General features: G+C 37.3%; 1 protein-coding gene across 2 annotated transcripts; it reads left to right on the forward strand.

Moving 5' to 3' along the window:
- The first annotated feature begins 19725 nt into the window (after positions 1 to 19725).
- On the forward strand, positions 19726 to 23792 carry LOC113275555 (zinc finger protein VAR3, chloroplastic-like). Of its 2 annotated transcripts, XM_026525086.1 has the most exons (6): positions 19726 to 20274; positions 20381 to 20498; positions 20671 to 21059; positions 22386 to 22502; positions 22708 to 22806; positions 23405 to 23792. In XM_026525086.1, the coding sequence occupies exons 1-6, from the start codon at positions 19850 to 19852 to the stop codon at positions 23514 to 23516; spliced, it is 1260 nt and encodes a 419-aa protein (XP_026380871.1). In that variant the 5' UTR covers positions 19726 to 19849; the 3' UTR covers positions 23517 to 23792. The 2 variants fall into 2 exon arrangements, with proteins under 2 accessions (XP_026380871.1, XP_026380872.1); XM_026525087.1 differs by lacking the exon at positions 23405 to 23792 and having other exon boundaries at positions 22386 to 22549; positions 22708 to 22785.
- The last annotated feature ends 10 nt before the right edge of the window (positions 23793 to 23802 follow it).

Here is a 23802-nt window from a genome sequence, read left to right on the forward strand (position 1 = left end):
AGTGATTACTGGTTCCCTTGATCCTATAGAATTACATATGTGACTCCAGGTTATGTAGACTTTTGGGATCAGCAGTTCGAGCGTCTACATGATTTTGCAACAACTGGCAAACCTCCGGTGAAAGATGCTCCTTCTGCTGAGATGATCGCTGGTCAACCAAGATTGAAGTATCTTTCCGGTGATAAACGAAAGACATCTCCAGGATGTTCACAAGTATGAACCCTTTTTTATAATTTTCATAAAATTATTATAATTGTATTTTGATCATTGCATCAAATTTTTTCCACAGGAAAGTCGTAATGTAAAACCTCGAATCCGTGTAGATTTCTCAGAAACTGAAGTAATTGTTCATGGCGGAGAAAGCAGGAGCAAGAATTATAAGTTGTTACCTAATACCATAAAGTCCCCAGTCGCTTATTTGGTGAGTTATCAACACTCCTTTTGTTATGACTTCTTCTCCGCATTGTTAGGATCACAAAACCAATATTTGTTATTCCGTTACAGAACTTTGATCCATCAAGTATTGACGGTCTTCAATTTTCTGCTGCTGGGCAGACAATTTCTGATTTGAGCGTTGAAGAAGAAAATGATGTGAGTATTCCTCTACATAGCCGCATATGATGCTTCATATATAAACTATTAATTGTTTGATAATATGTCCAGGAGGATGTCGTCATGGAAGCGTAGAGTGCTGATGCCCGTTCATCCTCGGAGAATATAGATGAAGAAAATTCCCAAGGTTCGAAACCGGATGGAAGTAATGATCCTCTTGATGCTGACACGGGCAATTCCAATTCCTTGAATGCTTAGGAGACTCCCAAAGTAATTATATCTCCTGTTACCTCTTCATAGAAGTATGGAATTTCTTATTTGTGAATGAATGAATGAGGATCCATGTGAGTATACAAGTAATTTTGTCGAAATACGTCACCAGAAAATTTCAGACTTCAGCTTTTAGTAGAAACGCCGTAGAGTCTTCGTTTGAAGTCGGATTTTCATGGTTTGCATATGTATCTTTAAGCCCGGAGAATTTCCAATCATTAAAACAGAAGCTTTTTAAGTTTTGAGCACGTTCAGGGCCTGAAAAAGGCGAAACAGTAAACTTCCACAAGACTTTCAGAACATTTTAGACTGTACGTTGTCCAATGTTTCGACCACATATCCTTGATCGTTCATCGGATTGTTATGAAATTTTGACATGTTGTAGAGAACATCCATACGAAGATAATGGTATATAACTAATCTTAATATTTCTTGTAGATTGCTCCCAGTTCGTCATCTTGTACAGGGCAGAGTAAAATCTCTTCAGATGAACTTTCCACTAAGCGTATTTTTATGACTTTCACGCTATTTGCTCGCATCTTGAGTGCATAATGATGAAACTTGATGATTTTGGACTGATTGTATGCTTTAGTTTATGATCCTATTTGGTTTCCATGTCTAGATTTCTCTAACCTCATGTAATCTTCGTATTAGGTACCAAACACCGAAGTTGAGGATATTGAAACTAATAATGATAACACGAACATCCCTGGAGTTATTGATGAAGAGACAAACATCCATGCACTTCAAGGCCATGAGAGGGTTGTTACTGAAGTTATGGAAACCTCGAGTGTTGCTACTCCAGTGGTAGAAGAAACCGAGCCACAAGTAGAGGAGACTGAAGAAACTGTTGCTATGACCATAGAAGTTGCTCCAGTAATTGAGAACCGTATAGTGGTGCATGAATATCCAAGCGCGGGAATTGCTTTTGATACTCCATTTTATGCATCGCTTCCATATCATGAATTAGTTGGTGGATTCAGCGTTCCTATTGGATATGCAGGCTTGTACGAGAAGATATAAAGGAAGTTTGGTCACATCATTGTTACCAGGGACCCTGGACGCGCTTATGCTTTAAAAATGCAAGTAAGTGTCATCTTGCGTGTTGTAAGTGATATATGCGCTAGGCCCAGGAATACTGTGACTCCGGATGTACTCTTTGATTGGGAGTTCAACTTGGAGAATTCTGAAAGACTTGGCTTCAACGTGAAGTGGCTTCGTAAGAAAATAGATGCAATCAAGAACTCGTGTGAGAATAACATACCCTTTCCCAATGATGTTGTGATGGATAAAAAAGACAAGATTGCTAAGTTGGCTGAGGAGCTGAACACGGAGAAGGCGGCCTTGCAAGTCTTGAAGGATGTAGAGGAGCAAAAATCTTTCTTTGCTTACTTTCTTTGATCTCTTTTCATAATCTCTTGAACTTCTGAACTTCTGAGAGATGTGAGGTTTTATTTTGGTTTTGATATTGATTGGTTTTGGATTGGTAGATGATTGAGGATTTTCTTTTGGGTTTGATAGATATTTTCTTTTAAGTAAAATGAATTGAATTTTGATAAATTGCTGAATTGAAATACTGAATGCAAGTATTGCAAACGTTTTGGAGAAATTGAAATACAGTGAAAGAAAATCCTAAATGAAAAATCTCAGGAGTCATGAATGCTCAAATGCCCAGTACCTCAAATGCCCAATAATTCCAGGCATCAAATTCCTTAAGCCAATTCTCGTGGATCACTGGCAGGGTCCTGCCATCTGTGTTGATCAACCTGTAGTATCCTCCGGTTATGGACTTAGCAACCATAAATGGTCCTTCCAATTGGAGCTTCTTCCAGAGTGAAGATTGCGCTGAGTTGCTTTGAGAACTAAATTTGTTAGGTTTGTTCGTTCGCGCCTTGAATATCTTCTGCTGACTCGGAATTCCTCGTGTGATGGGATTCCATGGTTGCAACATATATGGAGACTCGTGAAGAGGGGAGTACCCAGCGTATTGTCTATCATGCTTTGCCATGTCTTCAGAAATAAATCTTTTGATAGAATGCTCAGTTTGAAGAAACTTCGTATTCAACCACTTGGTGTAATATTACTGTGGAGAGGCTATCCATTCATAACACTTTGTGACAGCTAAGTTGTCAGTGGGAAGAAGTCCTCGAACCAGAGCAACATAATTAAACATTGGTAGTATAGGCGCATGGAGAGAAATCAGACTTGCCTGAATACATAATCATTTGACGAAAGAGTGTGCACTTTCTCCAGGTCTCTGTGCTAATTTCACCAAGGCTTTAACTTCCTCCAGATGCTCGAATGATGGAGTATCTTCTATTTCTTCTGAATCAGAGCTTTCTTCAATCGAAGGCATTAGAGTCGCCTTTTCGGTATGAATCCAAGGTCGTCCGAGAATCATGTCATATCATGTATCTTCCCGGATTATATAAAACTTGGTCTCAGTGCAGACCGAATTTTCTCTGACTTTGAGGGTGATGTGGTCGTATGCATCTCTGAGTGTCCCTTCGTGATCCCTGATTGATATGGGAGCATGTGTAGCTTCTTGTCGAGTAATGCCAGCGGCTCTGAGAGTTTTAAAAGGAATGATGTTGATGGAAATGCCAACATCAACAAATGTTCTCTTGAATTTGTTTTCTTTAACATGCACTGTGGTGAGCAGTCCCCAGTCATACATTTCTTTGTCAGTGGCTGGGGGTTCAGGAGGTACTTCTGGAATCGGTAGACGTTTCCCAGACACCATTTGGTTCAGAGCCATGAACATGTCTCCCTTTGCGCCTTCGAAATATAGAGAAATTCGCAGACATGTTCGATTAATGACTGGACTGCTTCTTTGACTGGATGTTCAGAGATGGAGAAAGTCCTGACTGGGAGAGGATCTTTGTGCACTCCTTCAGTCCCCAAGTTAAGCTCTCCTGATTCAACTTTTTCCCTGATATGCGTTTTAAGACTCTGCAGTCACTTGTGGGATGATTGACGAACCATGTCTTTTTCAGTCGGTTCTTTCTTAACATATGGTAATTTGATAGCACCATCTTGGATCAAAGCATCCAGGAGTTCGATCACCTCTTCAATGGAAAAGAGAAAGTCAGGTGCGTCTTGATCAGGAGTTTCTGTGTGTTGGTCAGGAGCTTGTGCATCTTGCTTATCTTTCCTTTGTGTTTTTGCAGGAGCTGAGGTATGTTTGTGCGGAGGTTCAGCTTTTCGTTTGCTCCATTCTGCAACAGCGTTTGTGGAAGGCTGAAGGTTGTATTGCTTGTTGATCAGACGTCTGCTACCTCGAGTGTCTCGCGGTTTTTCATCCTTTGTAGTTTTTGCTATTTCCAATAGAGCGGGCGAAGTAGTTGCCGATCTCTTTGTCGCTTCATGAAGCTCTGAGAAAGTCTGGAAACGAAGATTTTCCAATAAAGCTCTGTAGACCGGGATCATGCCGTTGATGCACAAGTCCACCAGTTGTTGCTCCGTGACATTTGGGTCATGGCAGTCCAGGGTTTGGACTTTGAATCTTTTCACGTAGTCATTGGGATGTTCATTGACCCTCTGAAACATTCTTCCAAGATCAGAGAGAGTAACTTGCTCTGACACAAAGAAGTACTTTCTGTAGAAGGCATTGATCATTTCTCCCTAATTGTTGATAGTTCCTAGTGCGATGTTGTTGTACCAGGTGTATGCCCTACCTTTCAAGGATTTTGAAAATTCTTTGAGGCGAACAACATGGTTATGATCATGTTCGCCCAAGGCTTCCAGGAACCGAGAAACATGTTCCCAAGTATTTCCTGTTCCGTCATATAAAGTGAAGGTTGGAGAGGTATAACCTTTTGTAAGAGGAATCCTTTGCGTAGCAGAAGGGTATGGAGGTTGGTGACGATGGATATGTGACGTCTTGTATTTTCCATGGTTCTCCAAGAGGCGTTCCAAATCTTCCAGAGTAATGAAATTTGATGATTCCTTTGCTGATGGATCGTCTGCAGCTTTGTGGACTTCGATGTCATCCACTGTATGAATTGGAAATACTTCAGGATCAGCATCTGAGGATGTTTTCTTTTCTTTTCCTTTTCCTTTTCCTTGAGTCTTATCTGACATCTTGTCAGTGAGAGTCTTGAGATAATTGAATAGCTCCTTCTGTGTTGCATCCATGTCAGTTTGATTCTTTGCAAGAGTCTCTTGCACCTTGATGAGATCATCCATGGTAGGTGGTGGATTCCCCCAGACTTCCTCAGGGTGTCGGCCGAACAGGGGGTGACCTATCATGTTAGCGTGAGGAGGAATAACATCACCACCGTCAGTGTTAGAGGCCGGAATGGTTTCCATGATATCCTCATTGTTATTGTTGCTAGTGCTAGCGTCGTTTGTGTTGGAGCCTGTAACTAACCCAGACCTAAGACCAGCCATCTTTGTGAATACTGATATTGCAACCGAGAGAATGATCTCCCACTGTGGTCTCCAATCTGTAGATGGGGAAAAAAGATTTGCTGGTTTTTCCGAAATTGAGGAGATGACCGTGTGGAGACTCCTTGAACTGAGCGAATGCTCAATCTCACACAGATGAACTGCAAGAAGGGATTGCTTTAAGTTCGATATATCAATTTGTAGGACCCAGGCCTAAACCAAGATAATGGTCGTTCCAGAGTCAATTCGGTCACAAGAGAGGATGGGCTGATCTGTAGGAGGGAAGCTGAGAAATGTGTGAGATCAATGGTGATCGAGATTGTAGGTGTGTTGTGTATTCTGCATAAGAAGGTTCTGAATGATTGAATTTACTCAGTTGAGAGTAATTACTCAGACGATGAGTTCGTGTAGACGAAAGATTGTCTGTGTGAACTTGTCGAGAAATTCTTGTCTAGACGAATGTTGTTTTTTTTTCAATTATGATTCAGAGGCCTTTTATATTGCTGAATTGAAAACACCATGATCCCATGAAGTGTGACAGTTGCTGGATTCAAAGAGTGGGGAAGTGAAAATCGTGTTGAAACCAGTTGGTCATCATGCGGAGACTTGGTTAACTTTCCACCCACTACTTTGCTAACTCCTCCAACTGATTGCATGACTTGCCCACATTCTCATCGTGTGTATGAACACACGTGCCGTAGACCTCCAGGCCAAAACCCTAGTTAATATCCCCCCGTGTGACACGATTGACATCTCGTGATTATGGAGTCAGTTGCTGACTTTATGGGACGATAAATCCTTGTGTTGCTGAGTTGAACGTGACTTTGAAAATGTTCTGAGACTCATGAATTGAACATGTCTGTTGATACAGAGGTATAATTATGTTGGTTGTTAAGGTGATCAAATATTGCTCGTAAGAGCAAATGTTGCTCGTTTGATAAATTGTTGAATGTTGATAATCAATATTCGTGGACTGAACAAATATTGAATATTGATAGTTGAACCGGTATTCATGGAATGGGCAAATATTGAATATTGATAGTTGAACCAATATTCATGGACTGAGCAAATATTGCTCGTCTGAGCAAGTGTTGCTCATTTGATGAATTATTGAATATTGATAGTTGAACCAATATTCATCAGTGCGAACAAATATTGTTCATCTGAGCAAATGTTGATCATTTGATGAATTGTTGAATATTGATAGTTGAACAAATATTCCTTAGTCTGAGCAAATATTGCTCGTCTGAGCAAATGTTGCTCATTTGATGAAGTATTGGTAGCATGACCAAATAAATATTAAATTAAAAAACTGACGACCAAACCAAGTATAATTAATTAGAGTGTTGATCATGGGGTTAACATAAAATTTAGTTTTTGAATCTGGAATTATGAACCTTGAACTCAAAACCCTAATTTTGATCAATTGCTGAATTGATGATTAATTGATGATTTATTGAAAATCATTTATGAAATGAAGGAGAGACCGGCTACATGGGATGATGAATCGACTATGTAGCGTCCAGATGCTGAGGTGAGAAAAATATTAAAGTCTCTTGAAGACCAGTTGATGAAAGGATGATTAAATGCTGGTTTAATCATTTGTTGCGGAAAAATAATGCTTATTTCTGCATTAGGTGTTAAAACCTAACTATGAAGAGAAGGAAGACCGACCAAGGAATCATGAAACCGGCCTTGGTTGGTCATGGGATCGTCTGTTGATCATTTTTATGAAGTTCCAAGTTGTTTGGAATATTTTTGGACCAAATACGTGCAATTGTGTAAATTAGGTCAAATCATGAAAAGTATATGGGACCGGCTCCTTGCAAGTGAAAGAGTAAACCTTGGTCGGTCAAGGTAACGTGCTAACGTCACCAAAGTGTCCGCGTCTCAGTCCTGAGAATTTTGATATTTTCTGGTGTGCGTTTGAGCAACATTTTGAGAAATGAAGAAATCAGGGATTTTTGCTGAAACCGTGAAAACTTCATGAGATGAAGGGAAATAATAATAAAAAATGAAGGAATCATGAAGTGTAGGACCGGCTATGGCCAAGGCATGTCCGGACGGCCAAAGAGCCCGATCCCAGGGTATTTTTCCTAATTTTACAATATTTTCATGATTTTAGGGAAATATCATAAAATCAAGGAGTTTGTTGAAACCAAGGAATTTGTTGAAATCAAGGAGTTTTCATGAGATTAGGGAAACATAAAAAATAATAATAACAAAACAAGGGGCGTGTGGGACCGGCTAGGGCATGACCGACCGGCTATGGCCCGGTCCCACGAGTTTTCCCAATTTTATATTATTTTTCATGGGTTTAGGAAAATATCATGAAATCAGGGAATTTTCATGGGATGAGGGAAATAATAAAAATAATAAGGAACCATTAGGTGTGGGACCGGACACGACTAGGGCATGGCCGGCCGGATAGTGAGCTTGGTCCCACGACACCTTTCCTAATTTTATTATTTCTTTGACTTGAGGAAAATTTCATGAATTCAAGGAGTTTTTTCATGAAACGAAGGATATTTTCTCAAATGAAGAGATTTTCATGAAATCAGGGAAAATAATAAAAACATGATAAAACATAAAATTGGGCGTGGGACTGGCCACGGCACGACCGGTCGGCCGGTGGGCCCAGTCTCCCAGCGCTTCGATTAATATTTTATTATTTATTATTTTCTTCCTATTTTGCATAGGTTCATCGTTCCTTCGTGTCTTGGAATGCTCGTTTGTGTATTCAGGTGCTCGTTTGTGCATTATTGTTGAGTACACTTGCACCATTTTGGTCAAGGCTTACTCGAGAGCTGCTCAAATGCCCGTATGCTGAATATTTATCACTAACCCGTGGAATTTTGCTGGGAAGAACCACAAATTGAAGTGACGAAATATTACAAAAAATCATAAAACATTGTTGAATATTCAGTTAACGATTAGAGATAATTAATTGATGGCTCTATACTAGAAGTCATGATGTCTAGGAGCATTAATTATCTAAGAATTGAGAGATATGAGCTTGTTGAAACGTCATATTTCTCTTATATAGTCAGGGAAAACCTTGTTGCATCCTGAAGACGTTACTGCTCTATACTAGCAGGCATGCTGTCTAGGAGCCGTCTAATCTTTCGATTCTATATAGAAACAATTACTGAAATTGCTCAGTATTCATGAGATGTGTCGTTGCCTCAGCTGAGGAACTACACATCTTCATATACTCTAAGAGACAGCATTCTCAGTCAGAGATTTTATGGCATGAGCTTGCATGCTTTAATGAGAGACATGAGCCTCAATACTCATCTGTTTGTCGGATCAGGAGCATGTATAATTATGGTTTTACGATTTTAACCCTTGTCGAAAATCCACCATCTACAATTAGTTACAGGGGAAGTCTTTTTAGGTTCACGGATGGACTCCCACTGTTGAGTCTTTTCAGCAACTTCGATTAAGAAAGTCCAAGCCTCATTAGCACTTTTGTCAATAAATAAACCATTGCACATGGACTCAACTGTGGTTTGGGTGGCAACATCTAGACCTTCATACAAAATTTGCACAAGTCTCCATTTTTCAAAATCATGGTGAGGGCATTTGAGCAATAATTCATTAAATCTCTCCAGATATCTGGCTAGAGTCTCTCCATCTAATTGCACAAAACCATTCAGACTCCCAGTCTTATGGTTAGGGAAAAACTTTTAAAAAAAATTATTTTGTAAGCTCATCCCATGTTCTGATGGACTGTGGTTGTAAAGCATACAGCCAGGACTTGGCTTTTTCTTTCAAAGAGAAAGGAAACAGTCTCAGTTTGAGGGACTCTTCCGGCATTCGGTTAAAACGCAGAGTCCCACAGATGTTTTCAAAATCTCTTACATGGTGGTAAGGGTTTTCAACATCAATCCTCTAAACACATGCAACATATGAATTTTGCTTGCTTTCAGTACAAACTGGACAACATCAGCTGGTAGAATGATGCAAGAGTGATGTCTTGCCCTAGTTGGGTACATATATTCCTTGATACTACGGTCCTGATTTAATTCTTCACCCATGGTCTCAGATTAGTCGGGACTGTCTACTTCAGAACTAGGTATGTCGATTACGTCCTCTTGATGGATTCTAACTAGTCAATTTGTTTGGTCTCTAAAGGTCACAATCATAGCCTAGCAAGCATGACAGTTAACATGTTATAGCACTCAGATAACCAAGCAATTTAAAATTCCAGGAAACAACGGTAACAACTCGACGGATGAATGCACACAAACTCAATGGACTCAGCAGGTCAACATGCCACTCATGTATCACAGATTAATGCTTTACGAACATGACAGTCAGCTTCAGAGATTCACAATCATTCAAGTTTAGTATGGCTAATAACAAACTCAGCTAACCAATACAAAACTTTAATATCACAGGATCGTGTTTTTGTGGATCAAAAGCTAGTTCTTAGATTATTATGCACAGATTTGTAGGGAAATTGAAATAATAACTGCAGCAAGCAACTTACTTCTCACAAAATCATGCTCAAGAATACCAGAAATTACAGATCTGAAATAGTGCTTAGTAAGGCAACTAGTGTATCAGGCTATCATGGTTTTCATGCATACAGATATAGAGTGTAATGAGGTTCGAGAATGACACCAACCGGTTTTATCCACAATAACTGCTGTATTCTGCTACTTTTTCTCATTCTTCTCCTTGGTTTGCGCAGCAGTAGAGTAGGTACTCGGCAGCTCAACAAAGAGCGCCAGTTCTCAGAAGTATGCAAGAAAGCAAAGGAAATCGGTATCGATACTTGCTATCAATAACTGAGAGGGTTTTCGACCATGACAAAGAATTACTCCATTTGGTTGTCTACCCAGAAAAGACTGAGTTACCAGTGACAGGACAGTCACACTTGGACAGAATGAAGCTGATTGCAGAATGCAGGACAAATTTTTACAATGCAAGAATGTTTAAACTGATATGTTACAGGGGGATGAGAACTTGCAAACTAGATATGATTTATACGATTACTGAACAAATAACCTGAAAAGGTTAAAATTTACTAAAAATTAGACAAGCATACAAACTAAGCTAAGGATGCAGAATATTATTAGATGCAAACTAATGGCTACAGCTAAAAGTATTTTACAGGGTGCAAGGACATACTGCTTTAAAGTGATGCAAGATATATGAAGCAATGGACTAACTGAACAAGATGCAAACATACAACATCAAATCTACATATTATACTAATAGTTACTGAAAACAAACAGAACTCACACAAGTATAAACAAGACTACACTAAAATCGGAACCTACAACGAGATGCAGATTATATGACATATGGGTCACAAAGTTACACTGCAACAGCAGAAAAAATAATAATCTAACATATATATACAAATAGTAAGCTGAAAATTAGTAAAATCCTACACTACAGATTCAACTACACCGCTACCGAGTCCCCGACAGCGGTGCCAAAAACTTGGTAGGATAAGAAATATGAAAAAGCGTGGGTCTAACAACACCACCCAATATTTCTCTTAGCAATCAGTATCGACAAACTCGAATATACTTTTAAGAGAATCAACAAGACTCAATCAATTAAAAGTATATCAACGAGTTTATATCTCTCTCTTGATTTGATTTACTTAAGCATGAACTGCGAGTTCTAATCAAATGCAAGGAATAACTTGAATGGTACCAAATACCAATATCCAAGGATCAATCAATGACAATCAACAGACAAAGGTTGGATTACCCTAATTGATGATCTAACGCACAACCTGTATTATTTCAATTATAAAGATAAAAAATATATAATGCGGAAATTGAAATAACACAGACACCAGAAATTTTGTTAAGTAACCTTGGTAACAAAGCAATCATTATCCACCGTTAGATGAAAACCTGATTTAGATTCAAGCTAATATTTCTCAACCGTTAGATCGAAAACTTAGCTTGTTACACACACTTGATAATACACACTTCTAGGTTTGTTAACCGTACCCAAACGTATGCACTTGTTGGTTCAAAAATAATTAACCAAAGGTTAGCCATATGATCATTTCATATCAACCACGTTCTTCTTCACCATAACTAGTTCAAATGACTTCACATAAACTAGTTAGAGAGTTGTTCAATTGCAAGGAAATCTCATGTACTACACAAGACACAATTGAAGCAAAGATGATTTGATTCACTTGAATCGGTTCATGAACTTTTATAACCACGGTTTGCAAACTGTATTCCTTAGTCTTTTTAAGTTTAAGTTCAGAAATCATCTTCAGATATATAACCTTCTCAAGTTCGCATACTAGGTTCGCGGAATTAAGTTACCGGGAAGAGTTTACAAACTCCAGCAGAAATTCTCGGGTATGAGAACTTCGTCGGTTCACGGACTGAGTTCGCGGAATTAGTTTCATGCAAGTAGTTTGTCAACTCCAGCAGAAATTCTCGGGTTTGAGAACTTCGGCAGTTCACGGACTTGGCTCACGCCATTCTTCCGGTTCTCTTGATCAACAAAGTTCGCAAACTTTGGTTCAAGGAATAGGACTTATACATAAATGTGTTTCCACAAAAATGCTTACGTACACCATTGGTTATGTAATCTAAACTCTCATTTCAATCATTGAAACATTCTTAGAGGACGTTATATAGTTGTCACGCCATTTCTCGTCAAAGAAAATTTCAATATGATTGAAACATATCATGACTTTCGTCACATGGTAAAGATAAACTTGGTTAAAGCGAAAAGCTTACCAACTCATATTTCGAGATGTAGATAGGCGAGGTATACTCGTCTCGAAATACCAAATGTGTATAATCAAAGTCTATATATATATATAACATACAACTTATTATCTCAAAGAGTAGGAGATAGAGTAGATAGACTTTTGAGTGATAGATCAGTTAAAGTCTTCACATACCTTTTTGTCGAGAAGTTCCACCGGTTCCTTGAGTAGTTCTTATACTTGTATGATGAATCGCCATGAAGTCCTCGAGCTCAACTACACTTTCTATCCTAGTCCGAGACTTAGTTGTAATAGACTAGAAATCAAGACTTATAGTTTTGATCACTAACATTGACAAACATGCTTGAGATAGCAACGCATGCGAGTTCGACCGAGCAATGCTCTAACAAAAGATACCTACAATAAACTGCAAGTGCACAGTTCCTATTGTGTAAGGTGCAAATACAGGTCGATCCTCAGGGAAAAGGTAGGTGTAAGTTGAAGCTACGATCTTACTAAAACTGATTGGAAACAAGAGTAACACAAGATTTGTTTTATTGGGTGTCGATACGACAAGGGAGTTGGTAGTGACTGAAATAATACAACAAGGTGCAAGATAATGATTATGAGGATACTAGGGTCTTCAAATCCACCACTAACCAGCACTATGTATTCAAGTAATGATGTTATTCTTGTCCTTATAGCAGATAAGGGTGACGGTCAAATATGCCCTATATCTAAGGTGTTTCTCCGATGGATAGTTCAATCGCAACTAAGGTATCTTTCCAAAGCATTAACTGTCTAGTTAAAGCACAACTAATCTAAGGATCAATAACAGTCTGGTTAAGCTTGAGTTGCAGCATAATCAACACAGTGGTATTATAACTACAATGGATACATGGCATACACTGTGAGAGAAAAATGTTGACGTACTAAGATTAAATTCTATCTTAAAACAATTTACGCATTCAAGAACATCACAATCAGTATGAATATCATAACAGCAAGCTAGGGCTTCATCTAAACCCTAGCAAATAAAATTAGAACATGGTGAACAAGATGTAAACACAATGAAATTAAACTAGACAATTGACCCAGCTAAATTGGATATCTTGTTACAGAGAAATAGTCCCCTATATATACACAAAAACTCTTCAATCCTTCTTTAATTCGACAATTAATAATAACTCAACTCACGAACCATACTCCATAGACTGTCTCTGCCTTCAATTTCTCTGCAATATCGTTAAATCGATGTTTCCCCCAATTGTACAACTAACCCTAACTCTACCTCTCTAAATCTTATCTTTTAGGGTTACTGTTCTTGATAAGAATAGAGATAAGATAGAGAGAAAGATGGAGAATTAGGAGTTAACGGTGGTGAATTTGTGCTCAGTGTACGGAGGAGAATGGGTAATGGAGTTAATAGAGGAAGATGCAAGTGGTGGTGGTTCTGCAGATAGAAGAAAAGAGAAATGAATTTGGGGTTGGTTTATGTTCGATGGGAAGAGAAAATAAGAGGAGGCTTTGGTGTTGAGAAGTTGTATCCAGTTTGATGTATCAGCTAGAAATGGCCCTTTGACGATAAGAAGTTGTTTTTAGATCTGACGGCTCAGGCATGGAAACGAGTTTGGATCTTGGGTTTGGGTTCTTGGGTTCTCTACCAAGCCCACTGCTTGGTTTAGGCTTTGCAAGCGGATTGTGGGAAAGTTTCAAGCGGATTGCGGCTTCTCTTTACGCAATATTCTTTCGCGCTTCACGGCTTTCTCGCGGGAGCCTTGTTCAGTATCTCTTCCGATTGTCTCTAGCTACCATTTTTATGCTCCTTTAGGAATATCAAATAATCCAATCTTTATTTAGTACCTAAAAGCACAAAATTAATTAGTACAAGTTTTTATTCTTGAAAACAAAGAAAATACAGAATTTGGGATAATATATAATTTTAAAGCGCAAAAGATGAGATAATTGCCAATAAAAAGGTGTAGAAATATGCAATATTTGGCACTCATCAATGAACAGGAACCAATTGATAATCCTGTCTTATATTTCCGAAGAACAGCCTAGAAATATCAATAACCTTACAATAACTTAACTATATGGTAGTAGAAGAAGTTATTGTGGAATCACAAAGAATGGGACGAAGAGCTTTGTGATTACTTTTTATATCTTACCTATCGAAGATAAATCTCGAGCAAATATTAGAGAAGATAGTACTCAATACGATAGAAAAATTAAGATCAGAACACGTAACTACAGAGAAAATAGTCGGATCTGGCTTCACGAATCCAAAATGAAGTCTTGAAGTCGTTAACCTATAATGGTTTTGGAAAAAAAACCTAGGTTAAAGGAGAATCGACTCTAGTCGCAACTAGGACACACGAAAGTGTCGGGATTAGATTTTCCAGTTGTTAGAGTTCTCCCTTATATAGTTTTTCGAATCATGGTTTGCTTACAATCAAAGATAGGTTAGCTTAGAAAGAAAGCATTCAATATTCACCGTTAGATGAAAACCTGATTTAAGATTCAAGCTAAGTTTGCTTAAATCCAAAGCAATATCTCTCCATCGTTAGATGGTCTTAGCTCGTTAAACACAAATGAAATATACCTTCATTTAGATATCGGTAACCGTACCTAAAAGTGTATATTGAGTTGGCTCAACAATAGTTAACCAAAGTTAGCCATATGAACATTTTTGTATTAACCACATTCATCTAACACTTCTAGATCGAATATGATGATCAATCAATCATGAAAGATAATCAAATAAATCTAATTGTGTTACTCATAGAGTTGTTCAATTGTTTATATCTCATATAAGTATACAAGATACAATTGAAACAAAATCAGATTTAATTCATGATTGCACAAAGTACTTATACAAGAATCAATTCATGAACATTAAGTCACGGTTTGCAAAGATTGCATTTATTAATTTATAAATGTATTTGTTCATGAGTATGGAATCATACTTAACCGATTTTAGAACTTTAACCACGAAGTTTGCAAACGGGTACGCAAACTTTAGTTCCGGACTTTGGTCTTGTCCAGTAGTTTGCAAAAACGTATGCATATTGCTATCCCGAACCTTAACTCAGGTAGAACCGTTCGCATACTGGTATGCAAACTTGGTTCCCGAACTTTAACAATTAAAACCGTTCGCATACTGGTATGCAAACAAGGTTTGTGGACCTGAATCATACCACAACAGTTTGCATACTGGTATGCATACTGTTTCATATCAAAGGTTAATTGTTCTAAACTTCCATTTCAATCATTGAAACATCCTTAGAAGACGGCAATGGCCGTCTCACACATACCATTAACATATAAGTAATTTTCAAGTGATCGAATGATCAATACGAAACATTCTGAGTCGACATCAAATGATTGTCTTACACAAATCATGTAAGATGTTTCAAGGCAATTTTTCCATGATCATTTTTTGACTTATTATTTAGTTTCCAACAAATAAATTGTCTCAAACTAAACTCGTCAAGAATAATGATGAATGTAGCTAAAGCAAAAAGCTTCCACCACGAATTTCGAGAAATAGATAAGCGAGATAAACTCGGCTCGAAATATCAAATGTGTATAATATAAAAGTCTATATAGCTATACGACTTAGTCTCAATAAGAGATAAAATATTATAGACTTCTGAGTGATAGATAAGTTTTATTATCCCCATACCTTTTATTGATGAAGTTCCCCCGAGCTCTCCTTAGTAGTTCTTTGAATTCAATCGATGAACGCCGTGAAGTCTAATGCTCAACTACACTTTTTATCCTAATCCGAGACTTGGATATAAGTAGACTAGAAATCAAGACTTATAGTTTTGATCACCTAAACTTGACTAACAAGCTTGAGATAACAACGCTTGCGAGTTCGACCGAACAGTGCTCTAACATCTTTGTAAAGACTTCTCATTTGGGAAGGGAAAATGGGCAGGTGTACAACCTGGAAAAACCCAAAATACCCAAGAACTCAAAAAGGCAAATCAAACACCTAAGAGAGGTATCCATGTATCCTATCAAACATCAGCAAAATAAGCTAATAGAGGTTGGCACAAACAAAGTTATATAAGCTATCTATATCCGTGAGCCATTAATGAAAAAAATGAACTAAAGTCTAATAAATGAAGTCTACATACTTACTTTAATTAAACTGGGATAAAATATGTAAATAACAAAATATAGCATCTACCCAAAAACTAACATCTAAAGAGTAATACAACATGAGATGTAAAATAAGACTCAAGGTTAGATATTGAAGACTTGAACCAGATGTCTAAAGATCAAGCCACATGTTACCAAACACAAAATAGACACGAAGATAGACGCCGATGACCTGAGTCCAGATGCGGAGATAAAGAGATCTCGATGATGTCAGCTGGGTGGAGACCTGGAAAGCTGGATGTTATAAACAAAGAGTTGTCTCTGATCCGAACAAGTGCAAGGTGGAAAAACATTATTGGGTCCCAACCATCACGTGCTTTGTCATTTCACATGTAATCCTCATTTTTGTACATTGTATAAATAGCCAGAAAGATTAAAAATACATACGGATTTATTTCATTAATAGAAATCAGAGTTAGAACATTTATCTTTCCTCTCTGATTAGCTTCTAACCGCCTTATTTTAAAACTGACTTAAAAGATAATCAGAACTCTAACATGACATTACAGGATATCGATCCAAAGATCATAGATCAGCATGATAACAGTAATTGAGTTCTCAAATCAAGGCCACGATCATTAATTTGTGAAATTATGCTTCTTAGTAAAATTGACGCATCTTCAACATCTCCGCTATATGCACCTTCAACCAACTATCCTTCCTTATATATGAGTTATTGACATTTCTACAACTAAAAATTACGAAGGACTTTGACATTTACCAAGTGACAATTTTTTGCCAAGGCCAAGTCTCATGATGCGCCATGGTGATGCGCTACTACGTTCTGGATCATAGGCCAACTTCAATGTTGTGCTATGATGGCGCTACATTGCCTCAGCCAGCCTGCTCTGGCATGATGCACTATTATGGTGCGGTATTGTCCCTTGACCAATATAACTTGCTTAATGCGCCATGGTGGCGCAACTTTACTTAAATCCATTCAGCCCAACTAGCGTGTCCGTAGGCCAATGTAACCTATGTAATGCACCACCGTGGTGCGTAATTGGCCCTAGGCTAATTAATGTTCCCCTTAATATGCAACTTAAACTTGAGATAAGGCTTCATCTCAAGCCAATGACACATCTTTGAGCATATGTCATGTGAAAAATATGTGTGTTACATTACTCACCACTTTGAAGAATTTCGTCCGCGAAATTCAAAACATAAACTATTGTTGATAATTCATTCGGATTTGGATTTCTTGAGCATAAGTCTCATACCAGATGCTCAAAAATCACACACGGTTTCTTCAGTTTTTCGTGGACAATGATTAGGACCTTTTGAGCAAACGTCCCGTACTGATTTAATGTACACATTTTTTTGCGTCTGATTTGCTCTCAATTTTTTTTATATTATTGGTGCTTAATTTTGTACTTAGTGTGATATTTTATGTGTTTGTAGGTCTTTTTGAAGAATAAACTTTTGCGAAAAGACCTACAAACACGTAAAATTGATTTAACATTTTTTGAAGAATAAACTTTTGAACACTTTTAAAATCAAATCTTCACAAGTCTCAGTGAACGAACATATTTATACCTAAAATTGATTTTAAGTTAGTAATTTAAAATGGTGTATTCCTTCGTCATGATGAGATTTAGATATTCATTGTGGAATAAATAGACATATTTGGATTCAGAAGCATTTTTTTTTATTGATTCAATTAAAATAAGCCACAATATATTATCCCACTCTCAAAATATCAAAGAACTGATAAAAAAAGAAAACTACTCACATTATTTCTTTTTTCTCTGTACCCTACTAAAACTCTCTGAATCGGCTCCCCAAAAATATCCCCATTTGGTCTTCTAACACCCTATTTAGTCTTCTTACACGATATTATACGAATATGGTAAATTTGGTATTATGGATTAAGTAGATTTTTCTTGTAAAGACCACAAACTTTATTATAGTTGGTAGGAATATTTGTGAAGGCTCATCAAAAACCAATTTTTACAAAAAATTTCAAATCTGCAAATGTCGAACCTGGGTAATAGATTAGACATGGGTGAAAATTTTATTAAATGCAGGTGATACCGAATCCACCATCCGCCGCTCACCCTTATAGCGTGTTTGGATACACATCCAGAAGTTGCTTTTTGACTTCTGGAAGCAAAAAAGTCAAAAGTTAGTTTGGGACAATCTCAAGATGACTTCCAGAAGCAGAAAAGTTAACCTTTTATGAAGCAAAATGCTTTTGACTTCTGCTTTTGGAAAAACAAAAGTCAGAAGTAGATTTGTATCCAAACGCGCTATTAAAAAAAATATACCAAGCTTTAAAACCTGACCTAAAATTCTGACTCAACTCCAGGCATCACCCATCAGTGTGCCCAACAAATTCAATCTGCTCAACCAGGTCCATCATCAAACTCACTTTTGAGAAAATTAGGCGCAGGTCTAAAAAAATAATATTCTCATTGTCAGGCCCACAATTAATTTTTAGTTCCGTGACACCCATAATTATATGAAATTATTAAAAATGTCTGCACGGCGGATTATGCATCAGGGGTATAATTGGCGACGCAACTTGGATATAACATATCTAAAAGTCCGTACCTTGGAATTTTACAAATTTTATATCGTTGGAAATCTTTTTAAGAGAGACACGCAACGAGTACAAACAAAAATATCAATTTTTTGTTTTTCACGAAAAAATCGGAGGTGATCATCGTTTTAGGGAAAATTTTCGAAAATTGACTACATATTCATTATGTAGCCTCCAAAAAAGATGCATAACACATTATGCAGACGCATAACGAATAATGCAACCATTTTCTCGATTGCATAACAAAGTTATGCATCTATAACGAGTTATGTCGCCATTGTTTTGGTTGATTTTAGTGCGTACATAAAAAAATTGATGCATAATTGGTTATGCATCCATATTTAAGGATGCATATCAGGTTATGCATCCATTTTCTCGATACATAAAAGATTATGCAATAATTTTCTCGATGCATAATGCATTATGCAGCCGTATTTTGGATGCATATCAGGTTATGCATCCATTTTCTCGACGGCATGATGCATTATGCATCAATTTTCAATTTCACACAAAATAACAAAGATGCCGGATAATGTGATATGCATCCATTTTTTCGACTGCATGACATGTTATGCACTCATAACAACATCATCTTCTTCTTCGTTGTTCATCATCCCTGTATTTTCTAAATCTCAAATCAACTTTTCTTCTTGTTCTACTTGATTGAAACAATTACAAACCCTATCTCCATCTCAGAACACATCTCAGATCCATCTTCTCAATCATAATACCATTATATATCTTTCGGAAATAACAAACAACAAGATCTCGATTCATCTCAGAACAGCACCTCAAACCCTAACTTTCGATTTCATGCATTTATTGTTTCCAATCTTCATGTGATTATATTGTCTATCAATATTATTGATCGTAAGTCACAGTTGGGAGGAAGAAAAGAAAAATAATTGAAGAAGAAATTCCCGTGAAGAAGAAGAAGAAGAAAAGATATGAAGAAACCAAATTTTATAAATTATGGATTTCGGAAAAAATTTCTCACGAAAATTAGGTGCAGGTGTGTACTTTTCCGCCCCTAAGTTTCACGGTGTAGAAAATCCGTAGAATGGGTCTCCCATTCGTTTTCACTTTCTTTTTCCTTTTAGACCTTGGCCCTTCCAAGAGAAAATGAGTTTCAGTTTTTGTAAGTTTTCTTCTCTCAACATCCATGGATACACACCTCCTCTGAACTTCATAATCAGTTGTAATCAAGCCATATAAACATGGCTTCTTCAAGACACTTACTTTCTGCTACTACTATATTTCATAATATTCACAAAACTATCTCTTCAAAATCTTCTCTTCCTAACACTCTTTCTTCTTATCCTCCAATAACACTACCTCTCTCAACTACTACAACCAAACCTTATCCGTTTCAAAGTTTCAAACTTTGTTATAGTGCTGCTGCTTCAACTGCTTCTTCCATTGATGAATTTCCTGAAATCGTAAGTGAGACAGTCGATTCCGATTCTCATCCATGGCCAGAATGGGTTCTTTTTCTTGATAAGTTGAAAAGTAAAGGTTACTTCAATCAATCTTTACTAGGGGAGGGAGATGCTGTCACTGTTAATGTTAATCCTCGAGCTGACTTGAATCTATTGAAGACTGGGTGTCTCAGTTTTGCGCGAGAGCGGTTTGATATTTGCAAGTATTAAACCCTAAACCCCTTATTTTTGTTTATGTGTGTGTTAAATTGTAATTATGAGCTTTTTATGGATTGTGTTCGTTCTGATTAGAGAAATTTTGAATTTCAGGTCATTATCCAGGGAAGATATTGAAACAGTTGTGAAGTATGGATGCCCTAGTGTAAACAGAAAAACTGTTAATTCTGCAAAAAGATTGAGGGCATTTGTAAAACTCAATGAAAGAGATGTAAGTCTTCTCTTACTTGTGCAAATTTGGTTTCGAACGTAGTATATACATAAAGAGAATAACATTTTAAAGTGCTCTTATAGTTTAAATGACAAGCAAACCATGAACACAAGGCATTTTTGTAACAACAGAATTAACAAGTATCTAATATGCATTTTAAACTCAATTTCAGGTATGCGGTGATTGCAGCTTACGTCGTTCGTGTGATAGAGCCTACATGGTACTAAAGGATTATGAAGCAGATGCTCGTACTGTTGATATTATGCGTATGTTGTTGGCTTATGCTGTTGATCCATCTTCAGAGAAACCTGACGGCTGGGAGTATGTTGAAACATCTGCGCGTAAATTGCTTTCTGAACTGATTGAACTCAGTGAAACGACCCTAGATCCTGCTTTACTGAAGCCTGTTGTTAAGCCAACCCAGAGACGCGAAAGCCGTGAACATGTAGGGCGACATGAACGTCGTGAACATGTAGGAAGACATGAAGGTCGTGAACGTGTGGTGAATTTGGAAAAGCGCCAAAATATTGAGATGAAGAAAGGGGATTGGATATGTTCCAAGTAAGTCCATTTTATGGTTTCTGGTATCTAATAGTCTTCTCAGATATCCTTTGCTTATTTAACTAGTAGGTTATATGGTAAAGATTCTGAAATTGATTCCTGCGGACCTGACTATGCTCCTAGATGGATGCCTTCAGTGATGTCATGGCTTAAATACCATGGTTATGGTAAAATAACTTGATGTTTAGAACTTGCATATCCAGACTGTCTCAGACACATGCTTTTATTCGATAGGGATGAACACCAGGGTTCTGCTATAAGCATTCTTCTGGGGAACAAATGTATGGGCTGCCAAAACTGAAAGAAAATTCGAAATAAATGTTTTGTGCAACTAATCATAATATCTTAGTATTGAAGTTATAAAAATTGATGGAATTCCAAATGTATCTTAGATTCTTAGTATTTGAAATAAATGTTTTTGTGTAACTAATCATAATATCTTAGTATTTCATTACCACGATAAAACATTCTTCTGGGAAACAAATGTATGGGCTGCCAAAACTGAAAGAAAATTCGAAATAAATGTTTTGTGTAACTAATCATAATATCTTAGTATGGAAGTTATAAAAAGTGATCGAATTCCAAATGCCAAGCTTCCATGACATGTAGCTCCATGACATTTCTTTTGGTGTATGGTAATCGTGATAATTTTCATAAATCATAACCTTTTGTTTAATTATGGTAATGGCTGGCTCATTTCAGTTTCACTATCTATTAATGAAAATACGGAAACCTTTTCTTTTGCATTGTTTTTCTTTTTCCCAGTTCTGTTTTATTCACTTCTGTTTTTTGTTTCTTCGTTACCTTGTACATGTAACTGGACTAATTTCGTGTTTGTCGTAGTCTGCTAATTAACATTCAGAACTTGTCTCTAGAAAGGCTTTCACATTAATCTATTAACTAATAATGTGGATGTCAGCTATATTATTATTACTAGTGGTTAGGTAACTACATTAGGAGAAACAATTTTTGATTGAGGCATGAATATCCAGACTAGCATACGTTGATTTTACATCTTATACAGATTATTCAGTCATAAGAGAACCTGTGTGACCTTATCGCATGATCCTATAACCTTAGCTGTCCAAATATGGAGAAACCGAATCTCCTTTTCAACTCCTTGGATTCCATATGCTAGGCTGATGCTAATTTAAGAAATGGGTTTCGAAAATCATAATGACCAAAGAACTGCCTAACTCTATATGTTGAAAAAGTTTGATGAGCAGACCTCATTCCCTTCATCTTTCCCTATGTTATTTTGTTGTTAGCATGCCAGTCGATACTATTTAAACAAACTGACTGGGTGCTTCTTTGGTGTGGGCTCAGATGCGATTTCCTGAACTTCTCCAGAAACATACAATGCCATCGGTGCAATGAAGATGGTCCCAAGCAAGTTAGCGTGGATGACATTGAGATGAAGAAAGGAGATTGGAATTGTCCAAAGTAAGCACCAATGGTGATGCTATATGGATCTCAGTGGTTTGCACATGGCATGGCAACTGACAATCTTACTCTTTGCATTTTCCGTTTCTTGTAGCAATTTTTTCTACTGGATATTCTTCTATTCTCATCTTGTTGCTAAATTATTATGAGCTTTGAAACTTGCAATCTCTCATGGGTGCACAAATCTCCGGAATTTTGCTGGCAGGTGTGAATTTATGAACTTTTCTAAAAATAAAAGCTGCTTACGCTGCCAAGGGCCACGACCTAAAAGAGAGCTTCTCCCAGGAGAGTGGGAGTGTCCCTCGTAAGTTTCTCTTTTGCTATGGTTTTCGTTTTGAGGTTTATTCACTTTGATTTTGCTATAGCTAAGGGTGTGGTCACAAGGAAAGAGTCATTGAAACTGATATAAATGTAGTGGGTGTGCCAGACATTTTTTTTTTCCAGCCACTTGTGTGTTTGTGAGCAAAACAGACATACTCAAGGCTTGTTTTCATTATACTTGTGTTGTCACAGGAAGAGGAATTGACACACAATTTAATTAGAGCTGTGCAACACAATTAAACACCCTAATCATTAGATAACCCAGATTGTTAAACCCCGATTAGAGCTGTGCAACACAATTTAATTGATTTCATAAGTTACACAGCATTCCTCTATATATCTGCATGCTTCTTTTCGCTACTTTGTTCAAGCGCTTCCTATAACTAGAGTTTTTTTCAACAAACACCCTAATCATTAGAGAACCCAGATTGTTAAACCCCGATTAGAGCTGTGCAACACAATCGAATTGATTTCATTTCATAAGTTACGCAGCATTCCTCTATATATTTGCATGCTTCTTTCCGCTACTTTATTCAAGCGTTTCCTATAACTAGAGTGTTTTTTTCTTTTCTTTTCCATAGATGCGATTTCATGAACTTCAGGAAGAACACAACATGCTACAAGTGCCACTGTGATCGTCCCAAGGACAACGAAAAGGAATATGAAGATCACATATGGAACAGCCCTCGTTAGCTGAAGTTATAGCTCCGTTTCACAAGTGGAGATATTAGTAATCTAGCTTCTATGCTACATAAATTTTGATCTTGCAGGTGAGATTAGTCAAAAATTACAGGGAGATTTGGGGTGACAGTATCCATCTCCATTCAAGCTGTCTTATAATGTCATTTTGTATTTAGAATTTTGTATCCTTAGGCCCCCCTTTAAACGAGTAATTCAATTTCCCTTCCCGTTATTCAGCACTGTTTCCTGTTAAAAAAGTCAATCAATTACCTCAGATTATTGGGATCATCATTGTTAC

This window comes from Papaver somniferum, chromosome 4 (assembly GCF_003573695.1).
Source record: "Papaver somniferum cultivar HN1 chromosome 4, ASM357369v1, whole genome shotgun sequence".
Taxonomy (NCBI): domain Eukaryota; kingdom Viridiplantae; phylum Streptophyta; class Magnoliopsida; order Ranunculales; family Papaveraceae; genus Papaver; species Papaver somniferum.